The 23,765-nt window shown below is 39.7% G+C and overlaps 1 protein-coding gene and 1 pseudogene across 2 annotated transcripts in view; both read left to right on the forward strand.

The window, feature by feature from the left end:
• Nucleotides 1–23,765, forward strand: part of TSG101 (tumor susceptibility 101) — a 49,707-nt gene that overhangs the window by 11,500 nt on the left and 14,442 nt on the right. For both annotated transcript variants that reach the window (XM_023230962.2, XM_023230963.3), the window contains 5 exons: nucleotides 131–196; nucleotides 2,102–2,265; nucleotides 7,284–7,407; nucleotides 10,040–10,106; nucleotides 14,430–14,521. In XM_023230962.2, the coding sequence (XP_023086730.1) occupies nucleotides 131–196; nucleotides 2,102–2,265; nucleotides 7,284–7,407; nucleotides 10,040–10,106; nucleotides 14,430–14,521 (513 nt within the window). The remainder of the gene's footprint in view (nucleotides 1–130; nucleotides 197–2,101; nucleotides 2,266–7,283; nucleotides 7,408–10,039; nucleotides 10,107–14,429; nucleotides 14,522–23,765) is intronic.
• Nucleotides 21,340–22,833, forward strand: LOC111555093 (annotated as a pseudogene).

Genomic DNA, 23,765 nt, shown 5'->3' on the forward strand with positions numbered 1-23,765 from the left:
TGGATGATACATTGACAGGTCAGCCCCTTTCAAGGATAAAAATGAATTTTAACCAGTCTTTCTGAAAGAATAACTTATGGGAGTATCTAAAAAAAATGCTCATGATTAAATAATTGTTCTTTCCTTTCAGTTTTTAATGATGGCAGTTCCAGGGAACTAATGAACCTCGCTGGAACAATTCCTGTGCCTTATAGAGGTAAATGTCTTATGTTATTAGGTTTCCAGCTAGATGTATTTTGAATACATAATAAATATGTTGCCAGAGAGTTATAAGTAAATTAAACCTACTTTCTCATGGCTTTCATGCTGATGTAGATTTTAACTTCTATTCAAATTGAAGTTCATTTGGCAGCAACACCTAACATTTTCAGCTTTCTTAAAACTTCCTTACCGAGGCCAGGCATGGTGGCTCAAGCCTGTAATCCCAGCACTTTGGGAGGCCGAGACGGGTGGATCACGAGGTCAGGAGATCGAGACCATCCTGGCTAATATGGTGATCGAGACCATCCTGGCTAATATGGTGAAACCCCATCTCTACTAAAAAATACAAAAAGAAAAACGAGCCAGGCAACGAGGCGGGCGCCTGTAGTCCCAGCTACTCCGGAGGCTGAGACAGGAGAATGGCGTGAACCCGGGAGGCGGAGCTTGCAGTGAGCTGAGAGCCGGCCACTGCACTCCAGCCTGGGTGGCAGAGAAGGACTGCGTCTCAAAAAAAAAAAAAAAAAAAAAAAAAAACTTCCTTACCGAGATGTATGAACAAATAAGTGCCTAGGTTCACCAGAGGAGTTTAATGTTTCACAGAATCAAAGAATTTTAGAACTAGAAAGGGATCTTACTTGCCTCCTAGTTCAGCCTCCTACACCATTCAAACTTTCCTGACAATGGGAAGCTTAAGATACAGGCTTCAAAGTCAGGACAGAGTTATGTTTGAGTTCTTGCTCTATAATCTTAGCAGTTTTGTTACATGTTATAGATGGACATCTTTGACATTTGGATAATGGTACCTAACTTGGGGGAATGAGCATTTATTCGTTAATGAATGTAAAGGACTTAGCACAGAGCCTTGAATGTAATAAGGAGACAGTTAAAAGTAGCTGTTGGCCGGGCGCGGTGACTCAAGCCTGTAATCCCAGCACTTTGGGAGGTCGAGACGGGCAGATCACGAGGTCAGGAGTTCGAGACCATCCTGGCTAACACGGTGAAACCCCGTCTCTACTAAATACAAAAAACTAGCCGGGCGAGGTGGTGGGTGCCTGTAGTCCCAGCTGCTCGGGAGGCTGAGGCAGGAGAATGGCGTGAACCTGGGAGGCAGAGCTTGCGGTGAGCTGAGATCCGGCCACTGCACTCCAGCTTGGGCGACAGAGCGAGACTCCATCTCAAAAAAAAAAAAAGTAGCTGTTATTTACGGTTGTGGTGTTGGCGCTAATATTAATGATAGATAATTGATCTCTGTTAGCCTGTCTTTCACCCTCTGCTGAAATACTTAGTGGTGAGGAAGCATTTAGCTTCATGTGAGACCATTTTGTTTTTGGATGGCTCTGTTAATTATTCCTTGTAACTAGCTAAGACCTATGTCCTTTACCCATTGATTTCACATAGTACCTGCTATGCATAAGGTAATAAGGATAGGAGCTGTGGATACAAAGAGGATGTACCTCTTCTGGAAGAACTCCACTAATAGGGGAAACCAAGGGAACAGATAGATATTTACACTATTCTGTAACTGCTATAGAATTATAAAATGAAAAAGTGCTATGAGATTACAGAGGAGAAGAAGGCCACATGGGAAGATCACAGAGGAAGTGACATTTGAGCCACTATTAAATAATAAGTCAACCATTCATAACAAGCAGAGGGAAAAAACAGTTAATTGAGCATCAGCATTGTATAAAGCGAGTGTAAATTTAGGGAAGACTGAGTAAAATTTAACATTACTGACTTTGCTATTCCCCTCAGGAAATAAATTCTGCTGGGGGAAATAGGTATGGGGGGGTGCAGATATATGTATAAATGGTATCTAAACTAAACCTGTGTTCTTTAACCATTCTTCAATTTAAAAATAATAAAAATAGAGTAACTGAAGTTTCTATTTCTTTTTCAGGTAATACATATAATATTCCAATATGCCTATGGCTACTGGACACATACCCATATAATCCCCCTATCTGTTTTGTTAAGCCTACTAGTTCAATGACTATTAAAACGGGAAAGCATGTTGATGCAAATGGGAAGATATATCTTCCTTATCTACATGAATGGAAACACGTAAGTATTAATAGTGTTCTGTGAATTAGTTATGTTTTATATATTTTGCTCAGTAGCATCTGCTTTCTTTTAGTACTCAAAGAGGATTCCAAGTAGGGTAGATAAGTTCAGATAATGGACTAATCACTGAGTTGAGGGTAAATTAGAAAAGGCTCACTAAAAGAAATGGGTTTGTGTAGAGCTTTGTAATTTTCAGAATACTTATTTTCACTATTTTACTTGCTTGAGTTGAACCTTTTAAAATAGGCAGGATTCACATAGTAGGAAGTGCATTTTAAAAAATAGTATCCTGATGGGGTAGTTATGGAATTCAGATCTCATTACTCAAAGCATTTCTTTCAAGAATAATAGTAGGAAATTTCTGTTTATGTGTCTGATAATGTAACTGTAACAGATTAATGTTCCTATGAAAAGTAACTAGAAAAGCAAGAGAAAATACAACACTTGTTGGAAGGTTTTGGAAAGCTGTTTAGGCAATCAAGACATGGATGGCCAAGATTCTGTAGAGAAGGAAACAGCAAAGACATAAGGCACTTCTGTCAATAACTTTTCCCCTGGGTGGTACCTACTGATTTTTTTTTTTTTTTTTTTTTTTTTTTTTTTTTGGAGACAGAGTTTCACACTCTGTCACCCAGGCTGGAGGGCAGTGGCACAATCGCAGCTCACTGTAACCTCCACTTCCCAGGTTCAAGCAATTCTCGTGCTTCAGCCTCCCTAATAGCTGGGATTACAGGCGCCTGCCCACCATGCCTGGCTAAGTTTTGTATTTTAGTAGAGATGGGGTTTCACCATGTTGGTGAGGCTGTTCTCGAACTCCTGACCTCAAGTGATCCACCTACCTCGGCCTCCTAAAGTCCTGGGATTACAGGCGTACACCACCATGCCCGGCCTACTTCCTGATTCTTGATGCAGGATGAAGGGCTGAGAATCTGGGCAAAGGACCTTAGCTAAGAGGCAGAGAAACCTGCAGAGTCTCTAGCAGTCTCAGAGGGCTGAAAAGACAAAAGTTGCTGTTCTGTCCATCAAAGTAACTAGGACTTCTAGACCTAAGATTTGGGAGAAATGGAAGCCGTAAAGAAGTGAGTAGCTCTGGGGATAGTGGCTTATGGCTGTGATTCCAGGACTTTGGAAAGCTGAGTCAGGAGAATTGCTTGAGCTCAGGAGTTTGAGACCACCCTGGGCAACATAGTGAGAACCCCATCTCTATAAAAAAATTTTAAAAACTAGGCATGGTCATGTTTGCCTGTGACCACACCTACTCAGGAGGCTGAGGTGAAAGGATCACTTGAGCCTTGGAATTAGAGGCTGCAGTGAGCCATGATTGCATCACTGTACTCCAGCCTGGACAACAGAGCAAAAGAAAAGATGAGTTACTCTGAATTTCCCACCTTAAGAGATATGTTGAATTCCTGAGCTTCAAAGATGAGATGCTAAAAAAAAACTAAGCAGAAAGCCTCTGAAAATCAGCCAAGTTTTCAGCGGTCTTAGGTTAAGGAGGCAATTGGAGTTCAGTACCTTATCAAAAAGGGGAACAAGTAAACATCCTACGCTGTTAGTTGGCACCACTGGAGGAACACATCTTAGGAGGGAGAACTTAAAAGTAGAATGAGCCTTACAAAAATCTGTCCTCGAGGCTGGGTGGGGTGGCTCACACCTGTAATCTCGGCACTTTGGGAAGCCGAGGTGGGAGGATCACTTGAGGCCGGAAGTTTGAGACAAGCCTGGCCAACATGGTGAAACCCCATCTCTACTAAAAATACAAAAATTAGCTAGGCGTGGTGTGGCACATGCCTTTAATCCCAGCTACTCGGGAGACTGAGGCAGGAGAATCACTTGAACCTGGTAGGCGGAGGTTGCAGTGAGCCGAGATCGCACCACTGCACTCCAGCCTGGGTGGCAGAGTGAGTGAGACTCCGTCTCAAAAAAAAAAAAAAATCTGTCCTTGAGTCAGCTCAGTCCCTGATCCTGACTGTGTATCGGCCTGCCACAGGATAGGGTGAACCCTTGCTGGAAGAAGATAATATATAGACCCTCTATAATTTTTCACAATATCTAGTATACAATTTATATTTATCAAGTACACCAAGAAAGAGAACCAAGAGGAAAAAAAGATGATAGAAACAGGACATCTCTCCACTCCACTGCCACAAACACACAAGTAACTTAGTTATCAGACACAGACTTAAAAATGGTTGTGATCAATGTGTTCAAGAAAATAGAGGACAAGATGGTAAATTTTATTAAAGAGAAAGTAAGTGGAAATCTTAAAAATGAAAAATAGAATAATAGAGATTAAGAACTCAGTAGATGGGTTTAGTAGCAGATTGGACTCAGTAGAGACGAGACTGCCTCAGCCTCCTGAGTAGCTGGGATTACAGGCACCCACCACCACACCTGGCTAATTTTTGTATTTTTAGTAGAGACAGGGCTAAAACCACCTTGGCCAGTCTGGTCTCGAACTCTTGACTTCAGGTGATGGGCTCGCCTCAGCCTCCCAAAGTGCTGGGATTACAGGTGTGAGCCCTTACGCCTAGCCTCAGTTTGAATTCTTAACCTGTTGCTTTATAATTGGCCTGGAAGTAGATATTAACATAGATACTAATTTTTTTCTTCAAAGAATTTAGTGTAAAAGGAATGGTATGATAATTAAAACTACCTTGACAAAACTGTAGAATGTGTGAAGAATTGATTCATACTACAACATTAACGAACTCTGAAAACATGATGCCAAGTGAAAGAAGCCAAGCACAAAAGGCCATATATTGTATGATTTCATTTATATGAAGCATTCAGGAAAGCAAATCCATAGAGACGGAAAGTAGATTAGTGGTTGCTAAAGGGCTGTGGGAAAAGGGAAATGGGAAGTGACTACTAATGAGTACAGGGTTTCTTTTTGGGATGATGAAAATATTCTGGAATTAGATGGTGGTAATGGTTGCATAGTGTTGTGAAATAATAAAAGCCACTGAAATGTATACTTTAAAAGGAGAAAGTTTATGGGATGTGAATTATCACCTACATGCATGAGGCTTACATGAGGCTATGATTTAGGTGAGGAATTTTGTTGGGCCGAAAAATTGAGAAAGTGTGTAGTCTAGGGGCCATCCCCACACACACCAGCCACAGTATCTGTGAGCGTTGCACAGATATTGTGCTTGTAACACCCCGAGTCTCAGTATATAAATTTACAGGCAACACAAGAAAAATATTGGAACAGTAGAGATCAACAAGTTTTCACAGAAAGCTTTAAGAAATGTTATTCATTGTCATCTTCCATAAGTTAGGTCAAAATTGAACAAATGAGGTGAGTTTGGTTCTTTGGAAAAGGTGAAAACTGCCCCCGAAGTCTTCTGTCAGGAGTATTAAAAGACGTGCCAGTCCTAATCCTGTAATCCCAACTACTTGGGAAACCGAGGCAGGAAGATTGTTGAGTTCAAGTCTAAGCTGGGCAACATGGCAAGACCTTGTCTGGGGGGAAGGGGGATGTAAAAAATAGTTTCTGTGAAGATGGTTAGCCTATCAAGGTGATTAAGTAATTCTTCAGAACTCAGTGAATTTACGAATGAAGTATGTGAGATTAGATACACACAAAATAGATTAAGGAGTAAAAGAAGAATCATCAAGCCATTTTGAGCAACTTTGACTAGCACAGTTTAATTAGTGGTTGGTAGATATTTCTTTTGTCGTTTTGTTGTTGTTGTTGTTGTTGGGTTTTGTTTTTGTTTTTTTGAAACAGGGTCTCACTCTAACCCAGGCTGGAGTGCAGTGGCACAATCATGGCTGACTCACTGCAGCCTCAACCTTCCTGGATCAGGTGATCCTCCCACTGCAGCCTTCTGAGTAGTTAGGACTACAGGCGCATGCCACCACGTACAGTTTTTTATTTGTTTGTAGAGACCAGGCTGGTCTCAAACTCCTGAGCTGAAGCTGGATTCCAAAATGGAGGGGAAAGTGCTGGAATAGAGCTAGAATTTTTAAAATTATGCATGCTGCAAAATAGCCTTATTTGATCCTCCTGCCTTGGCCTCCCAAAGTGCTGGGATTACAGGTGTAAGCCACCACCACTGACCAGTGGTCAATAGGTATTTGAGAGAAAATCTTAATAACTCTTACGAAAAAATAGGCAGTCTCTTTGTCACTGTTGTTGGAAGGAAAGATCTTTTAACACCTTTAACAATTCACCCCTTTTGCACTACAGTCTAGCAATTTCTAAGCTAGAATCTACGTATAATTTTTGCTTTTTTTTTTTTTTGGTTTTTTTTTTTTTTTTTTGGAGAAAGAGTCTTGCTATGTCACCCAGGCTGGAGGGCAGTGGGCAGTGGTGCGATCTCAGCTCACTGCAACCTCTGCCTCTGGGGTTTAAGCGATTCTCTTGCTTCAGCTTCCTGAGTAACTGGGACCACAGGCGCACACCACCACACCCGTCTAATTTTTGTGTTTTTAGTAGAGATGGGATTTTGCCATGTTGGCCCAGCTGGTCTCAAACTCCTGGCCTCAAGCAGTTCACCCACCTTGGCCTCCCAAAGTGCTGGGATTACAGGTGTAAACCACCTCACTTGGCTATAATCTACCTATAATTTCAGAGTTCATAATATCTTTAATAAAAATTTTTAAGAACACATATTTCCAAGATATCATTGATGTCTTTTAATGACCTTAAGTAATATTGTCACTGTTGCTCATATTCATCCCTGAATTTGTATCAGTATACTTACAATAAATTGTACAGTGGCAATAAATTTTTGTTCTGTGGAGTCAAATGAAGAACAAAACTATGAATTTTGCAATATGGTGCTTTAACTAGTGCTATTTTTATATACTTGAAGCAAGAACCTTGCTGCACATCATGTTTAAAACCACTCTATTAAAATAAATTAATTAAATGAAATTTTCACGATTGAGGTCCTACAAAGAAAATTGTCAAGCTGAGTTAAAAACCAATGAGAAATGGCCAACCTTTTTCTTTTTACTGAAAAGCGACTCTGTAGCTGACTTGAATTTTTTTTTTCATTTTTTAGCCACAGTCAGACTTGTTGGGGCTTATTCAGGTCATGATTGTGGTATTTGGAGACGAACCTCCAGTCTTCTCTCGTCCTATTTCGGCATCCTATCCACCATACCAGGCAACGGGACCACCAAATAGTAAGTAGAACTGAGATTTTACTTTAAAACTCACATAAACAAAAGAGAACAGAAACCTTTGTCAAAAAAAAAAAGAAAAGAAAAAAAGAAAAATTAATGATTTCTTTGCTTTTTAGCTTACCAAGCTAGTGGATTTTTTGGAAGTATTCTGAGGCCCCATATCTGCATGTACAGATTCCCACCACAGACTGGCATTTGGGCTTCCATTTGTAGGTAGAAATCTAACAATGGTTGTGCTGGATTCCAAAATGGAGGAGAAAGTGTAGAATAGAGGTAGAATTTTTTAAATTATGCATGCTGCAGAATAGCCTTATTTGATCAGCTTGGAAGCACATATAACTTGAAAGGTAGTCTGACCTCTCCTTTCTCTTTGCAACTACAAAATCAGAGTTGTAGATAAGGATTAAAGTCAACTGAAGCATTCACATTCAGCTATTCTGGGTATACACAATTGGATATCTAGCTCTTAGCTTTTTTCTCTTTTGTACAGCCAATTCATGATTTTACCTTGTGCAGAGTGGTGGGAGCATGGAGACAGTATCGCTTCTCCCCTAATTGGAATATATTATCTCTGTTATCTCTGTTTTCTTGAATAATTCTTACTGATACGTAAAAATCACTCTGAATAATTGTGAGTTGGTTGTACTCATTTTGAAATTGCTAAATCTGTGTTGATTTCATTGTGTTTTGAGCTGTGACTTCTTTTTTTTCTTTTTTTGGTAAATTTTCTTTAAGATTATAATTAACCGAACTTGTTTATCTTACAAGACAAATTATATGTGCTTTCATTTTTCTTCTGCTGAAAATTATACTTTTTCCTTTTTAATCCATTCTTTCCTGAAGAACAACATTTCTCTTTCCTTCCCTACCTTCCCAGAATAAGCTTGATTTTAGGATTACTATTTCTATTTAGTAAATAGAAATTTACTATTTACTATTTCTTTTAGTAAAGATACAGGTAATTCTTGTGGATCAGAAATTTGTTTTTATCTTTTTAAATTCTGTTGACTCTAGTGCCCGAGAGTAGAGTATCTTGCTTAAGTTTGAAATACTAAATATTTGGCTGGGTGTGGTAGCTCATGACTGTAGCCCCAGCACTTTGGGAGGCCGAGGTGGGGGTGGATCACCTGAGGTCAGGAGTTCAAGACCAGCTTGGCCAACATGATGAAACCCTGTCTCTACTAAAAATACAAAAATTAGCCAGGTATGTGGTGGTGCATGCCTGTAGTCCCAGCTACTCGGGAGGCTGAGGCAGACGTTGCAGTGAGCTGACACTGCGTTACTGCACTCCAGCCTGGGTGACAGAGCAAGACTTCATATCAAAAAAAAAAAGATATCAAATATTTCCTAGTCTCGTTACGTTTGTTTATTTGCTCAGATAATATAGTGAGTGACCGCTATGACAAAAGTAACCTTTTCAGAAACTCAGATAGTCTCCTAAGCAACTTTTTTTTTTTTGAGACGGAGTCTTGCTCTGTCGTCCAGGCTGGAGTGCAGTGGTGTGATCTGGGCTGACTGCAAACTCCACCTCCTGGGTTCAAGTGATTCTTGAGCCTTAGTCTCCTGAATAGCTGGGATTACAGGCCCCCACCACCATGCCCGGCTAATTTTTGTATTTTTAGTAGAGTCAGGGTTTCACCATTTTGGCCAGGCTGGTCTCGAACTCCTGACCTCAAGTAATCCGCCTCAGCCTCCCAAAGTGTTGGGATTATAGGCATGAGCCACCGCGGCTGGCCTGCAACATTTTTTTCCCCTAATTTCTTTGAGTTTTACGTTTACGTTGGAAGTGCAGTATTCAAGAAAGAGACCATACTGTTGTCACTGTTGCAATTCAGTTTTGTACTCAGTCACTGTAAGTCACATTAAACACTCTAGGGCTGATTCTTTATTCTTTTTTTTGTCAGTTAAAGTCAAGATTAACTTCTCTTTTTCTTCCTCTATGTTGATTAGCCTCTTGGCACCACTGATCTTAGTTCTTTGGCTTTCATGTTCTCTTTAAAGAATATATAAAGTATTCTTTAAGCTTGCTGGATTTTAACCTTTTATCCCTAGTATTTCTGAGCTTTTGTTTTGTTTATTTATTTTGAGATAGGGTCTCACTCTGTCACCTAGACTAGTTTTTAACAGTCTGGATAATGTAAGTTTTGTATAGGACTTCTCAGAGTAATTTGAAGTCTCTTAAAGTCTTCAAACAAGCCAACAAAATCATCTGTACTAAAACTGGTCAACAGTTACAAAAGAAATAACAAAAGATTTATTAGATATAATAAAGAAGTTACTCTCTAAGAAGTTAACCTTGGACCAAAGGAGGCCAGAATTACCTTCCTCTAAATTTGAAATTAAACCTGCTCTTATCTCAGGTTATAGACTTCTTGAGAACTTTAAAAGCTGACCAGGTTGACCTGTTTGCCAGTTCTTTTGGTTGGGGTTGTCGTAAGTATTGTCATTCATGTTTAATGATTTGAGGATTATGAAAGGGTAAGATTATTTGTTTTGTTTTGGTGCTGAGAATTGGATTTTTTAACTGTGTGAAATTTTGCTGTGTATTGATAGTGTGATGTATATCTTATTCAGTAGCCTACATATTCAGGCCTTGTATATTATTTTTACAATGTGAAAAAATTGTTTTTAGCTTCCTACATGCCAGGCATGCCAGGTGGAATCTCTCCATACCCATCCGGATACCCTCCCAATCCCAGGTAATGAAAAATTATCTTTTGAATAATTGTATTACAAATTCTTCTATTAGATCTAGAATCAAAATAATTTGCTAATTAGGGCATTAAAATAAATTTAGTTGCAATTTAGTGGAAGATAAAATTTGGTTTATTGCTGGAATTTATTTATTTATTTATTTTTTTGAGACAGAGTCTTGCTCTGTTGCCCAGGCTGGAGTACAGTGGTGCAGTCTCAGCTCACTACAACCTCTACCTCCCGGGTTCAAGTGATTCTCCTGCCTCAGCCTCCCTAGCAGTTGGGACTATAGGCATGCGCCACCACGCCTGGCTAATTTTTGTATTTTTAGTAGAGATGGGATTTCACCATGTTGACCAGGATGGTCTCGAACTCCTGACCTTGTGATCCGCCTGTCTCAGCCTCCTGAAGTGCTGGGATTACAGGTGTGAGCTGCCGCGCCTAGCCTATGTCTTTTTTTTGTTTGTTTGTTTTTTTAAAGAGGGTATTAGAAAATATTTTTCCCCTTGGCTGAATTCATTATAACTAACATTCCATCAATATTTCAGCTATCTATACTAGATATACAAATTTCTTAAAAGGAAAATAACAAGGACTTCAAGGTCAAAAACCAATTGAGATCATCTCACCCCATTTCTTTCCTCTGTAAAATAAAAATGCAGCCCAGAAGCTGCCTTTCTCTAGATTGAAAGAAACTCCTATCAAACTATACACACACACCTTAAAATTCTAGCAATAAGGCCGGGTGCGGTAGCTCACACCTGTAATCCCAGCACTTGGGGAAGCCGATGCAGGCAGATCACCTGTGGTCCTGAGGTCAGGAGTTCAAGACCAGCCTGGCCAACACAGTGAAACTCCATCTCTACTAAAAATACAAAATTAGCTAGGCGTGGTGGCACATGCCTATAATCCCAGCTCTTTGGGAAGCTGAGGTAGGAGAATTGCTTGAACCCAGGAGGTGGAGGTTGCAGTAAGCCAAGGTCGTGCCATCACCCTCCACCCTGGGCAGCAGAGCAAGGACTCTGTCTCAAACAGAACCGCACAACCTATCTTTTCTATACATTGCAGAAATCAATTAATAGTTCAGATAATGGGGTCAAACTTGTTGCGTGATATTTAATTCATAGACTACCTGTACTGTCAACCTTTATTGATTTAGTAATAACATAGGTAACTAAATTTAATTCATAGACTACCTGTACTATCAGCCTTTATTATCCATTTAGTAATAACGTAGGGAACTAAATTAAATTAACAATGAAATCAGTTTGTTAATAACACACACTAGAAAGTCAATGATAAATAATTACTAACCCATGTTTTAAATGTATACTTGTTTCAGTGGTAATCTAGGAGTACTCTCCAAAGGTGGTCTTTGGGCCAACTTAAAATTCCACTCAGCGCTTTGGGACGCTGAGGTAGGAAGATTGCTTAAGCCCAGAAGTTGGAGACCAGCCTGGGCAACATAGTAGACCTCATGTCTACAAAAAAAATGAAGATTAGCCAGGCATGGTGGTGTGAACCTGTAGTCCCAGCTACTTGGGAGGGTGAGGTGGAAGGATCACTTGAACCTACCGCTCAAGGATGCAGTGAGCCATAATGGCACCACTGTACTCCAGCCTGGGCAACAAAGTGAGAACCTGTCTCAAAAAAAAAAAAAAAGACTGGCATACACTGATGCCAAGATGAGACTTCCAGCTGCTCTAACAATTAGCAAGGAAAATTTAACTCTAACTCTTCTTCATATAACCCAGTCATAATCCTCATGGATAAATGCAGCCAGATTTGTGAACACATGGCATAGGTAAATATATATATGTACATATATAATATCTAGGATTTTGAAAGTTAATTTAGCAAACATTTCATTTCTGGGTTGTCTTAAATTAATTTCACAACTTTTTGGAAGGTAATAAGCATTCTGTCACTTTGGATAGGTAAGCAGAGATTAGAAGAACATTTGTCAGGGACAATAGAGAAAGATTTCTTTGGTAGTAATATATAAGCAGGTTATACATTTGAGATTTCTTGAGGCCCTAAAATTTCTGATTAAGTTCTAGAAATGGAATCCTACCTGAAGCCTTGAAATTACAAGTCTTTCTACTGAACAATTGCTAGTAAAAAGGAGGTTTGGACGTAAGAGGGAATAATTGTTGAAGATATGCTATTGAAATGGACTTCTGAACAATAAAACTACAGATGGAGATTTCTCTGAAGTTAATATCTGTAGGCTTAGAAGAGTTTTATACCAAGTTACAGAAAAATTCAGCAATGTGATCACATTGTCTTTGCAAAGGTGTGCAAAATGGGAGAAACTCCAGAAAAAAAGAGCAATTTATCCCAGTTTTCAAAACGGTGGATTTAGAAGTTTCAGTAAGATTGACATTTCTTTACAACATTATAGCATGGATTACTGAAGAGACTAGAAGAAACAAAAGTACTGTGTTCAGTAGCCTCCAGCGTGTGTCCGCTAGGAACAAAAATGCTTTTTTTTTTTTCCTGATTTTGCTCTTACAGTGATATATAAGAGAAGTACCATGATTACATTGAATCTTCAGCAAGTCATATATAAAACTTTGTTGAGGACAAGTTATAAAGTGGAAGCTGATAATACAAATAGGAGAATGTTTGAACCACTGCATTGAAAAAGGATTATTGACCATAAACTCAGAAGGAGCTCTTGCTCCAGTGCTCTAGGCTAGGTTTTTTTTTTTTTTTTTTTTTTTTTTGAGACAGAGGTTTCACTGTATCACCCAGGCTGGAGTGTAGTGGCATAATCTCAGCTAGTGTAGCCTCGACCTCCTGGGCTCAGGTGATCTTTCAACCTCAGCCTCCCGAGTAGCTGGGACTGCAGATGTGTGCCACCACACCTGGCTAATTTTTCTATTTTTGTAGCGATGGTTTCGCCATGTTGTCTAGGCTTGCCTTGGACTCCTGGACTCAAGTGATCCACCTGCCTCAGCCTCCCAAAATGCTAGGATTACAGGTGTGACCCATTGCACTCAGTCTGGGCTGGCTCTTTTTAATCAGTAATTTTAATGAGTTTGTAAAAGGCAAATGTCATAGAATTGACAATTGTAGGTAAAGTAGGATTAATTGAGATTTATTGTCCAACTAACCAGGCAGCCAGTAATCATCCTATTCTAATTTTCTTCTTCTTTGTAAGGGAAACACTGACGAGTAAGCATTCAGAGGAAAGCAATTAGATCTGAAAATCATGTCCTGAGACAAATGGTTAAAGGAATTAAGAATATTTAGGGCCAGGCACGGTGGCTCACACCTGTAATCCCAGCACTTTGGGAGGCCGAGGCGGGCGGATCACAATGTCAGGAGATTGTGACCATCCTGGCTAACAGAGTGAAACCCCGTCTGTACTAAAAATACAAAAAATTAGCTGGGCATGGTGTTGGGCACCTGTAGTCCCAGCTACTCGGGAGGCTGAGGCAGGAGATTGGCATGAACCCAGGAGGTGGAGCTTGCAGTGAGCTGAGATCACACCACTGCACTCCAGCCTGGGCAACGGGGCGAGACTCCATCTCAAAAAAAAAGAATATTTAACCTGAAGAAGAGAAGCTTGAGGGGAAAAATGTTAGAAGTTCTCAAATATTTGAGTTTTAGGAGTCTCCGAATAGTTGAGTGATCTTCCAAAATGCAAATTTAGGACTCCTATTTATAAATTATATTGAAATGATGTTTAATGTTAAATAGAGAAAGATGACCATTTGTCAGAGATGTTATTTAGGTAAGAGATTGTTGCAAGGGTGATTGGAGTAGAATACCTCTAAGGAAAGTTCCTCTGACTTTGATATGAACACATGAATGACAGAAACTGTCCAGAAAGTGAGAAAAAAGGGTTTTTTTTAAACTATTTAAATACGAGTTTGGTACGGATGTTATCAAAAGAGGAAAAGAAAACTGTTTTCGGGTTAAATATCCTCAAAGGTTACCAATAAGCCACAGGTAAAAATTAAATAGTATCATTTTCCCACAGACTGAGAAATCAGAAAAGTTCTCTCACAAATTACTTGTTGCTTCTGATGCTGCTGGATTGTCCTTAGAAATACTCTAGTTAGTTTCTGCTGCTCTGAAGGTGACTCTCATATAACTGAGACCAAGCAAGAGCATTTAACCATTTAAGAGTAAATCCAGTGTCATTAATACAATTTCCGTAGAACTTTAATTGAATAAACACTTGCAGCTCTAAAACTATAAATTCATCAACTGGTAAAATAACCATATATCAAGCTTAACTTCCTGAATGGGGTTCTTAAAAATACTGTAACGTTGGGTCATCTTAAATGTTAAATGTTTTTTGTCCTTGTCTGTAGTGGTTACCCAGGCTGTCCTTACCCACCTGGTGGTCCATATCCTGCCACAACAAGTTCTCAGTACCCTTCCCAGCCTCCTGTGACCACTGTTGGTAAGTACCCTTGAAAACTTGTGTTCCTCCATATAAGCAAAGTCTAACTCCCTGTTGTGAAAACCACATTTCACTTGTGAAATTTTGGACTACTCTTTCTTCTTAGAGGAAAACCTATAATAGTGTACTATAATCTTAAAGTTGAAGTAAATGACTTATTATCATGTAAATGAAACTTCTACCAGGGCATGAATGTAAATCTGATTAACTCATCAGATTTATTGATCACATAGTTTTATTTGTGAGCCAAACATGTGTTGAACTATTGGCAGATACATACATTTTCCTAGCTTGGTTATATGTGCAAACAGATCACCATCATTAAGAGAAGAAAGTAAAATGGGTTAATATGAGCAGGTCAAATAAGGCAAATTATTGAAGACCAGTAGTTTTTGCTTTTTGTGTTTGCTTATTAGCATTACCTGAAATATAATTTTCTTCAACTGAGAAAACTAAGGCAGTAAGAGAATTTCTTTAGAGTCCAACCTTCATCTATGCCTGTCTCCCACCTGCACCACCATATCTGCCTTCTCCATGTTACCATAAGTTGGTTATCTTTGCTTCTATCTAAAACAGATCTCTCCACTAGACCTTATCCCCTCTAATGTACTTGGGGCATCACTTTAGCAATTCCTTCCTCTCAAGTTTTATTCTCTACTGGATGACTCATCAGCACACACAACCATGCCCTAAAAAAACTTTAAAGAGTCCTCCTCTTCAGACAAACAAATGGAAAAACATCTCATGCCCATGAAGAATTAATATTGTAAAAATGACTGTATTACCCAAAGCAGTCTGCAGATTCAGTGCAATCTCTATCAAAATACCAATGTCATTGTTCATAGAAATAGAGAAAGCTATCACAAAATTTATGTGGAACCAAAAAAGAAGCCAAATAGCCAAAGTGATCTTGAGCTAAAAGAACAAAGCTGGAAGCATTGTACTACCTGACTTCAAAATACATTACAAGGTTATAGTAACCAAAACAGCATGGTATTGGTATAAAAACAGAAACAGACCAATGGAACAGAATAAAGAACCTAGAAATAAATCCACATATTTACAGCCAACTGATTTTCAACAAAGGTGCCAAGAACATACATTGGGAAAAAGACATCATTGTCCATAAATGGTGGGAAAACTGGATATCCATATGCAGAAGAATGAAACTGGACCCCTATCTTGCACTACATACAGAAATCAACTTGAGATGGATTGAAGACTTAATGTAAGACCCAAAACTATAAAACTACTAGAAGAAGACATAGGGGAAACCCTTCAGGACATTGGCCTAGACAACCATTTTATAGTTAATATCTCAAAAGCAAAGTCAACAAAAATAGACTACTGAGATGATACTAAAATAAAAAGTTTCTGGGCCAGGTGCGGTGGCTCATGCCTGTAATCCCAGCACTTTGGGAGGCCGAGGCGGGTGAATCATTTGAGGTGAGGAGTTCAAAACCAGCCTGGTCAACATGGTAAAACCCTGTCTCTCCTAAAACTAAAAATTCAAAAATCTGGGCATGGTGGTGCACCTATGTAATCCCAGCTACTCAGGAGGCTGAGACAAGAGAATTGCTTGAACCCAGGAGGTGGAGGTTGCAGTGAGCCGAGATCGTGCCACTGCACTCCACCCTGGGCAACAGAGTGAGACCTTGTCTCAAAAAAAAAGCTTCTGCACAACAAAGGAGATAGTCAACAAAGTAAAGAGACAACCTGTTGAGTGGGAGAAAATATTTGCAAAGTACCCATCTGACAAGGGACTAATAAATATGCAAGGTATTCAAACCACTCAACAGTAAAACAAAAAACCATTAAAAGGTGGGCAAGGAACATGAATAGACATTTCTTAAAGGAAGATATACAAATGGCCAACAGGTACATGAAAAAATCCTCAATATCACTCATCATCAGGAAAATGCAGATGAAAACCACAAAGAAATATAATCTCCTAAGAGTTTGAATGGCCGTTATTAAAAAGATAAAAAAATGAAAAATAACAAATGCTAGTGAGGATGAGAAGAAAAGGTGACATACAGTGTTGGTGAGAATGTAAATTAAAGCCACCATGGAAAACAGTATGGCGATTTGTAAAAAAACTAAAATTAGAACTACCAGACAGTTCAGCAATCCCACTCCTGGGTATTTATCCAAAGGAAAGGAAATCAGTATATTAAAGGAATACCTGTACTCCCATTATTATAGCAACAGTATTTATACTAGCTAAGATACGGAGTGAACCTAAGTATTTATCAGCAGATGAATGGATAAGGACAATGAGGTATATGTACACAATGGAATACTATTCAGCCATTAAAAAAGAATGAAAACGTCATTGTAGCATCATGGATGGAATTGGAAATAATCTAGGCACAGAAAGACAAATATCGAATGTTCTCACGTGGGAGCTAAAAAACTTGATCTTCTGGAGGTAGACAGTAGAATGATAGACACCAGAGACTTAAGAAGTGTGTGTGGGTGGGATAGGGCTTATGAAGAAAGGTTGTTTAATGAGTACAAACATACAGTTAGATAGAAGGAATAAGTTCTGATGTTTGTTAGCAGAGTAGAGTGACTATAGTTAACAATGTATTGTCTATTTCAAAATAGCTAGAAGACTTAAAATGTTCCCACCACATGGAAATGATAAATACTCAAGGTGATAGATACCCTAAATACCCTCACTTGATCATTACATTCTGTGCAGGTAACAAAATATCACGTTACCCACATAAATATGTACAAATATTATGTATCTAAACAATTTTTTTAGGCCGGGAACAGTGGCTCACACCTGTAATCCCAGCACTTTGGAGGCCGAGGTGGGCAGATCATGCGGTCAGGAGTTTGAGACCAGCCTGGCCAACATGGTGAAACCCCGTCTCTACTTAAAATACAAAAAATTAGCCAGGCATGGTGATGCATGCCTATAATCCTAGCTATTCAAGAAGCTGAGGCAGGAGAATTGCTTGAACCCTGGAGGCAGAGGTTGTAGTGAGCTGAGATCAGGCAACTACACTCCAGCCTGGGCAATGGAGTGGGACTCCATCTGGGGGAAAAAAAATTTAAAAAAGAATCCTCTTCTCTATACCACTTTTCCTGCCACCACTATTGGATATCTTTATTCTTCTCTGAATAACTCCTTGAAACAACTGTCTTTGTTATCTTCAATACCTCTTCTCCCTTTCTCTTTTAAACCTCCTCCTCTTGGACTTTTTCTCATACCATTTTGCTAAAACTGGTCATGATTACCAATAACCTTTTTGAGGTTACATCCAATGGATAGTTACTATCCTCATCTTGGCCTATCAGCAGCATTTCACACAGTTGGTTATTTCCTCCTTGATACACTTTCCTCTCGTTTTCCAGAACACTATGCTCACTTGATTTTCTTCCTGTCTCATGGGTACTCATACTTAGTCTTGCTCTGTTGCTCAGGCTGGAGTGCAGTAGTGCTGTCTGCCCACTGCAACCTCCATCTCCTGGGCTCAAGCGATCTTCCCACCTCAGTCTCTTGAGTAGCTACGATTGTAGACACACACCACCATGCCCGGCTAATTTTTGTATTGCCCAGGCTGGCCTTGAACTCCTGGATTCAAGTGATCCACCCACGTTGGCCTCCCGGATTACAGATGTGAGCTACTGCACCAGGCTCCCTTGTTCTTTTTGAAACTTAGCAGTTTCACTCTGTAGATTTTATTGTGTTTTATTTTATTTTAGAGAGAGAGCTTCGCTCTGCCACCTAGGCTGGAGTGCAGTGGTGTGATCTTGGCTCACTGCAATCTCTGCCTCTTGGGTTCAAGCTATTCTCCTGCCTCAGCCTCCTGAGTAGCTGACACTACAGGCGTGCACTACCGCACCCACTAATTTTTGCATTTTTAGTAGAGACGGGGTTTCACCATGTTAGCCAGGCTGGTCAAACTCCTAACCTCAGGTGATCCACCTGCCTCGGCCTCCCAAAGTGCTGGGATTACAGGCATGAGCCACCTCGCCCAGCCTGGATTTTAATTTTATGGTGTAATCTGAATTAAGAAAGATTTAAAATTTACCAAATGTTCAAGAATGTCAGTATATAGTACGGTACCCAGAAAAGAATGGTGTTCCACTCAGTGATACTTCCACATGTTACGAATTTATGTTTGAGGAATGTCAGTGGACTGATTGGCCTCTTTATGAAGTCCCTTGGAGGGTGTACTCTCAACTATACTTTGCTTATGCCAGAATCTCCAGGTTTGTTTGATCTCTGTAGAGTCCTTTTACCAGAGTGCTATAGATATCTTCAACCTCAGTTTACATAGTGTTTTGAAAACTCTAACTAGGGGAATGAGGATGTGGTAGTCAGTGAATAATGAAGGAACAAACCGATTCATGTAGCAAAAAAAAAAAAACAAAAACAAAACCTAACTGGTAGTATGCATTGAAACTTAACACAAAGATTCTTTTTCCTGTTACTATAGACGCAAAACATAAATTGACTATACCTATCTCAATCAGTTTCACATACAAGATCCCTGAAAAATAGTGGGTATAGATGGGCACCAGGTGAGCCACCACAAAGTTTCTCTACCACAACCACCACCCCTGCCCTGGCAAAAAAAGAGGATGTTTAAAAGGCTTTGGCAGTTCCTTACTCCAGTCTCAGCAGAGTGTGAAAGTTCTCTTTTGAAGGCTGACTTATTTTAAAAAGCTATATAGATGATTATAGTTGATTTATAGCTCTGAATCCTAGGCTTTAGGCCCTTAACATATACACAGTTTGACTTTTTACTAGTTGCAGTTTAATAATAGTAAAACTGAAGAATAGGTGTTTATTCCCAGTTAAAGCCAATACCTACCACAGAATTTTTCTTGGTAAAACTTCATAAATACTGTATATTTCAACCTCTGAGTTTTAAAAATGTCATTTTAAGATTTTGTTTCTAAAAATCAAATAAACAAGGATCAGAAACAGTAAGTTTGGAAGGCTGCTATTAACAGAGATTCAGGAACCTTTGTTTTACCTTTATTAAAGTGTTGTTTAAAAATGTGGGAGTGGAAAACCCTGAAAATGCCGCAGCTGAATGATTTGTTTCTGTAGTTTCCACTCTTTAGTCCATACTGTATATTTAGATAAAGGAAAAGGTAAAGAAAAATAAGAGCGCTTACCTGTTAATATTTCTTTGAGGATAGAAGCCAGTAAACATGACAGGTTTTTCTTGACTGTCTTATCCAATGCTGTTCTTCTCTCTGGTCATCTTAAATTAAGTGTTTGGCCTACAGAGGCTCTACTTTTGGCCGGGCACAGTGGCTCACGCCTGTAATCCCAGCACTTTGGGAGGTGAGGAGGGTGGATCACGAGGTCAGGAGGTTGAGACCATCCTGGCTAACATGGTGAAACCCCGTCTCTACTAAAAATACAAAAAATTAGCCGGTCGTAGTGGTGGGTGCCTGCAGTCCCAGCTACCCAGGAGGCCGAGGCAGGAGAATGGTGTGAACCCAGGAGGCCGGAAACTCTTCTTCTTCTTGTTATAGCAGGTATAGAGAAAATTCAAATTTCTCCTAAGATGTTTGAGAAAAAATTTTGTTTGGTAAGTGTTCACAAAGTAGATGAGAATCTTCCACCAAATCTTTTTTCCTACTTGTTTGCATAAACAATATCTTAAAGTGGCGTGGTTCATCGAATTTTGAACTTTGATGAGTTTTTCTTTTACTTCTTTGAAAAACTCTGGGTTTTTCTTTTTTGACTTTTTAATTTCGGATCTTAGTTATAATTCCTTTTTTTTTTTTTTTACAAAGTAGTTCGATTTTTAAAAGTTTAGATATACTTCACAGTGAAGTCTATGTGTGATGGAGATAAGACTAGGTCTAATCTTGGTGTTTGTAGCGTCCTCAGGTGAACTATGACCTTTATAGGCCGAGCGACTGCTGCCTCGGCTTGGTTCCTATTTTGAGTGTTAATGGCTTTGGCTGGAGAGTCTTGGCAAGGACTTATTTGGTGATGTTATGGCAGCATTTGCCTGAACATATTCTGTAAAGAGAAATACAATGTAAATTCCAGGATTTAAATGTGTGTTTTTAAAAATAGGGGTTTAAAAATTTAGCATCAGTATAAATTGATCCATTAGACCAGATATAATAGTTTTAACAAAGCATGTTGATGTGTTTATGTGTGAAAAATTCACTAACTATAAAAAGACCCTTAAGTTTTCATTAGTTCTCATAACTTCTGTGCCAATTAATGGAATACCACCACTGTTGCATGTGATTGAATGCTTAATTATAGTCATATCATTTAGGTACCTAATCTATGAGAGAAGGATTTTCCCTCCTATCTCACAAGAACCGTCATAAAATATATAGATTATAAGACAGGTTCTTTTAGAAAGGTTTTTAAAATTCCTTTTGCTAATGCATCCTTATACTATAAAATGGGAACTAATGAAACCTTCAGTAGTCATCATTTCATGAATCACCCTTTGGATATGAAATTCTAAACCAAACTCTTGTAGAAATTGGCTTTTTCACTTTAAAGGACTTTTTAAGTACAGTAAAAGAAATTAGAGATTTTTATTTGGTGTAAATTCTGTCCAGATGACTGAACAGCTAAGACTTTAATTCATATTAAGTCTGTGAAAGGGAGCTCACTCTCTGACATATTTTAATCTGTTATGTTCAGTGAGTGTGGAAAGATGTGTTGCCTTTGTACATAGCCTCATTTGAAGGAGACCGACTTACTCTACAAATTGCATGAAGAATAAGTTCTTGATTAGATAAGAAAATACCCTTTAGTTAAGTACCTGTAAAGTTTGGAAGTTCACAAAACCACCTTCACTTCTGACACTCATTGCAAGTTCAGGGTTTCCCAAGGCCACCCTAAGGTTCTATAATTATCTAGAAGGACTTTAAAAGGTCACTGAAAGCTGTTATACTCACAGTTATGACTTATGGCAAAAGATACAGATTAAAATAGGCTAAGACACTTGTGCAACCCAGAAAGTTCTGAGTGCAACGCTTCTAGTTGTCTTCTCCCAGTAGAGTCATAGGCGGTGCTGATTTTTCCCAGTAACAGTATGTATCATTATGCATGGAGTATTACCGATCAAGGTAGCTCACCTGAGCCTTAGGTCTAGAGTTTTTATCAGGGCTTGGTCATATAGACACCGCTGACTGCCTATGAGTTGCCCTTTAGTCTCCAGCTCCTCCAGAGGTTGAGCTGTTAACTATCACTGCATGACCCAAAGAGCCCCCCATAAATCACATTGTTAGACTGTCTGGTATAAATACAGGACACTCTAATTAGGAAGTTCCAAGGGCTTAGAAATCACCTCCAGGAGCCAAGGGCAAAGGCATGGCCCCTCTTTGGGTAAAGTTAATTCTTGACTACACAGAACCAAGTTATAAGGCATTTTGCCTTATTGTGCTTGAACTTTAAAAATATCTGAATACAGGAGCTGCTGCCACCATCGCCGCAGCAATGGCAGGCACTGCCACCGCTGCCTGAGGAGTGGGCTTGGGAAGGAAGTGGTCACCTCGCTCGGAGCTTTTTCGGAAGCATCCTTGTCCCTTGCAGCCCTCCCACAGGAATGACAGTGGACAAAAGTGAGCTGGTACAGAAAGCCAACTCCCTGAGCAGGCTGAGTGCTGTGATGATACGGCTGTAGCCATGAAGGCAGTCAGGGAACAGAGGCATGAATTCTCCAACAAAGAGAGAAATCTCTCTGTTGCCTACAAGAATGTGATAGGTCCCTGCCACTCTTCCTGGCGTGTCACTCCGGCATTGAGCAGAAAACAGGAAAGAGAAGAAGCCGCAGGTGGGCAGAGAGTACCATGAGAAGATGGAGGCAGAACTGCAGGACATCTGCAATGACATTCTGGAGCTGTTGGACAAATATCTTACTCCCAATTCTATACAACCAGAGAGAAAGGTGTTCTACTTGAAAATGAAAGGAGATTATTTTAGGTATCTTTCTGAAGTGGCATCTGGAGACAACAAACAAACCACTCTGTTGAACTTCCAGCAGGTTTACCAGGAACCATTTGAAATTAGTAAGAAAGAAGAAATACAGCCTACACATCCAATTTGACTTGGTCTGGCACTTAATTTCTCAGTCTTTTACTATGAGATTCTAAACTCTACTGAAAAGGCCTGCAGCCTGGCAAAAACAGCATTTGATGAAGCAATTGCTGAATTGGATACACTGAATGAAGAGTCTTATAAAGACAGCACTCTGATCATGCAGTTACTTAGGGACAGTCTCACTCTGTAGACCTCAGAAAACCAGGGAGATGAAGGAGATGCTGGGGAGGGAGATAACTAATGTCTCTTGTGCTTTGTGATCTGTTCAGTGTCACTCTGTACCCTCCACATATATCCCTTGTGTGATAAAACATAAAGAATCATACATTGACTTGGGATTTTTCACAGCCTCAGCCTAGCAAAAATGGTTCATGGGATAAACAGCTGGTATTTGTATTCTAAAACAATTGGTCACATAAATGCCACGGCATTGTGAAGTTTTTATTTTGATTAACATTGACAGGATTAGGTATATTTAATTTTTAAAAAATTCAATACTTCTGATTATGGGGTTTTATAATTTAGCAAAACTCTTACTTGTAGAAAAAATAGACCTGAATGGTCTTTGTTCCAAGATGGCCGAATAGGAATAGCTCCAGTCTACAGCTCCCAGCATGAGTGAGGCAGAAGACAGGTGATTTCTGCATTTCCAACTGAGCTTTGAAAAGAGTAGTGGTTCTCCTGGCATGGAGTTTGAGATGGGAGAACAGAGAGACTGCCTCCTCAAGTGGGTCCCTGACCCTTGAGTAGTCCAACTGGGAGGCACCTCCCAGTAGGGGCCGACTGACACCTCATACAGCCAGGTGCCCCTCTGAGACGAAGCTTCCAGAGGAACGATCAGGCAGCACCATTTGCCATTCTGCAATATTCGCGGTTCTGCAGCCTCCCCTGGTGATACCCAGGCAAACAGGGTCTGGAGTGGACCTCCAGCAAACTCCAGCAGACCTGCAGCTGAGGGTCCTGACTGTTAGAAGGAAAACTAACAAACAGAAAGGACATCCACACCAAAACCCCATCTGTACATCACCATCATCAAAGACCAAAGATAGGTAAAACCACAAAGATGGGGAGAAACCAGAGCAGAGCAGAAAAGCTGAAAATTCTAAACGTCGAGCGCCTCCTCTTCTCCAAGGGAACGCAGCGCCTTGCCAGCAATGGAACAAAGCTGGAAGGAGAATGACTTTGACG

The sequence above is a fragment of the Piliocolobus tephrosceles genome, chromosome 13 (genome assembly GCF_002776525.5).
Source record: "Piliocolobus tephrosceles isolate RC106 chromosome 13, ASM277652v3, whole genome shotgun sequence".
Lineage (NCBI taxonomy): Eukaryota > Metazoa > Chordata > Mammalia > Primates > Cercopithecidae > Piliocolobus > Piliocolobus tephrosceles.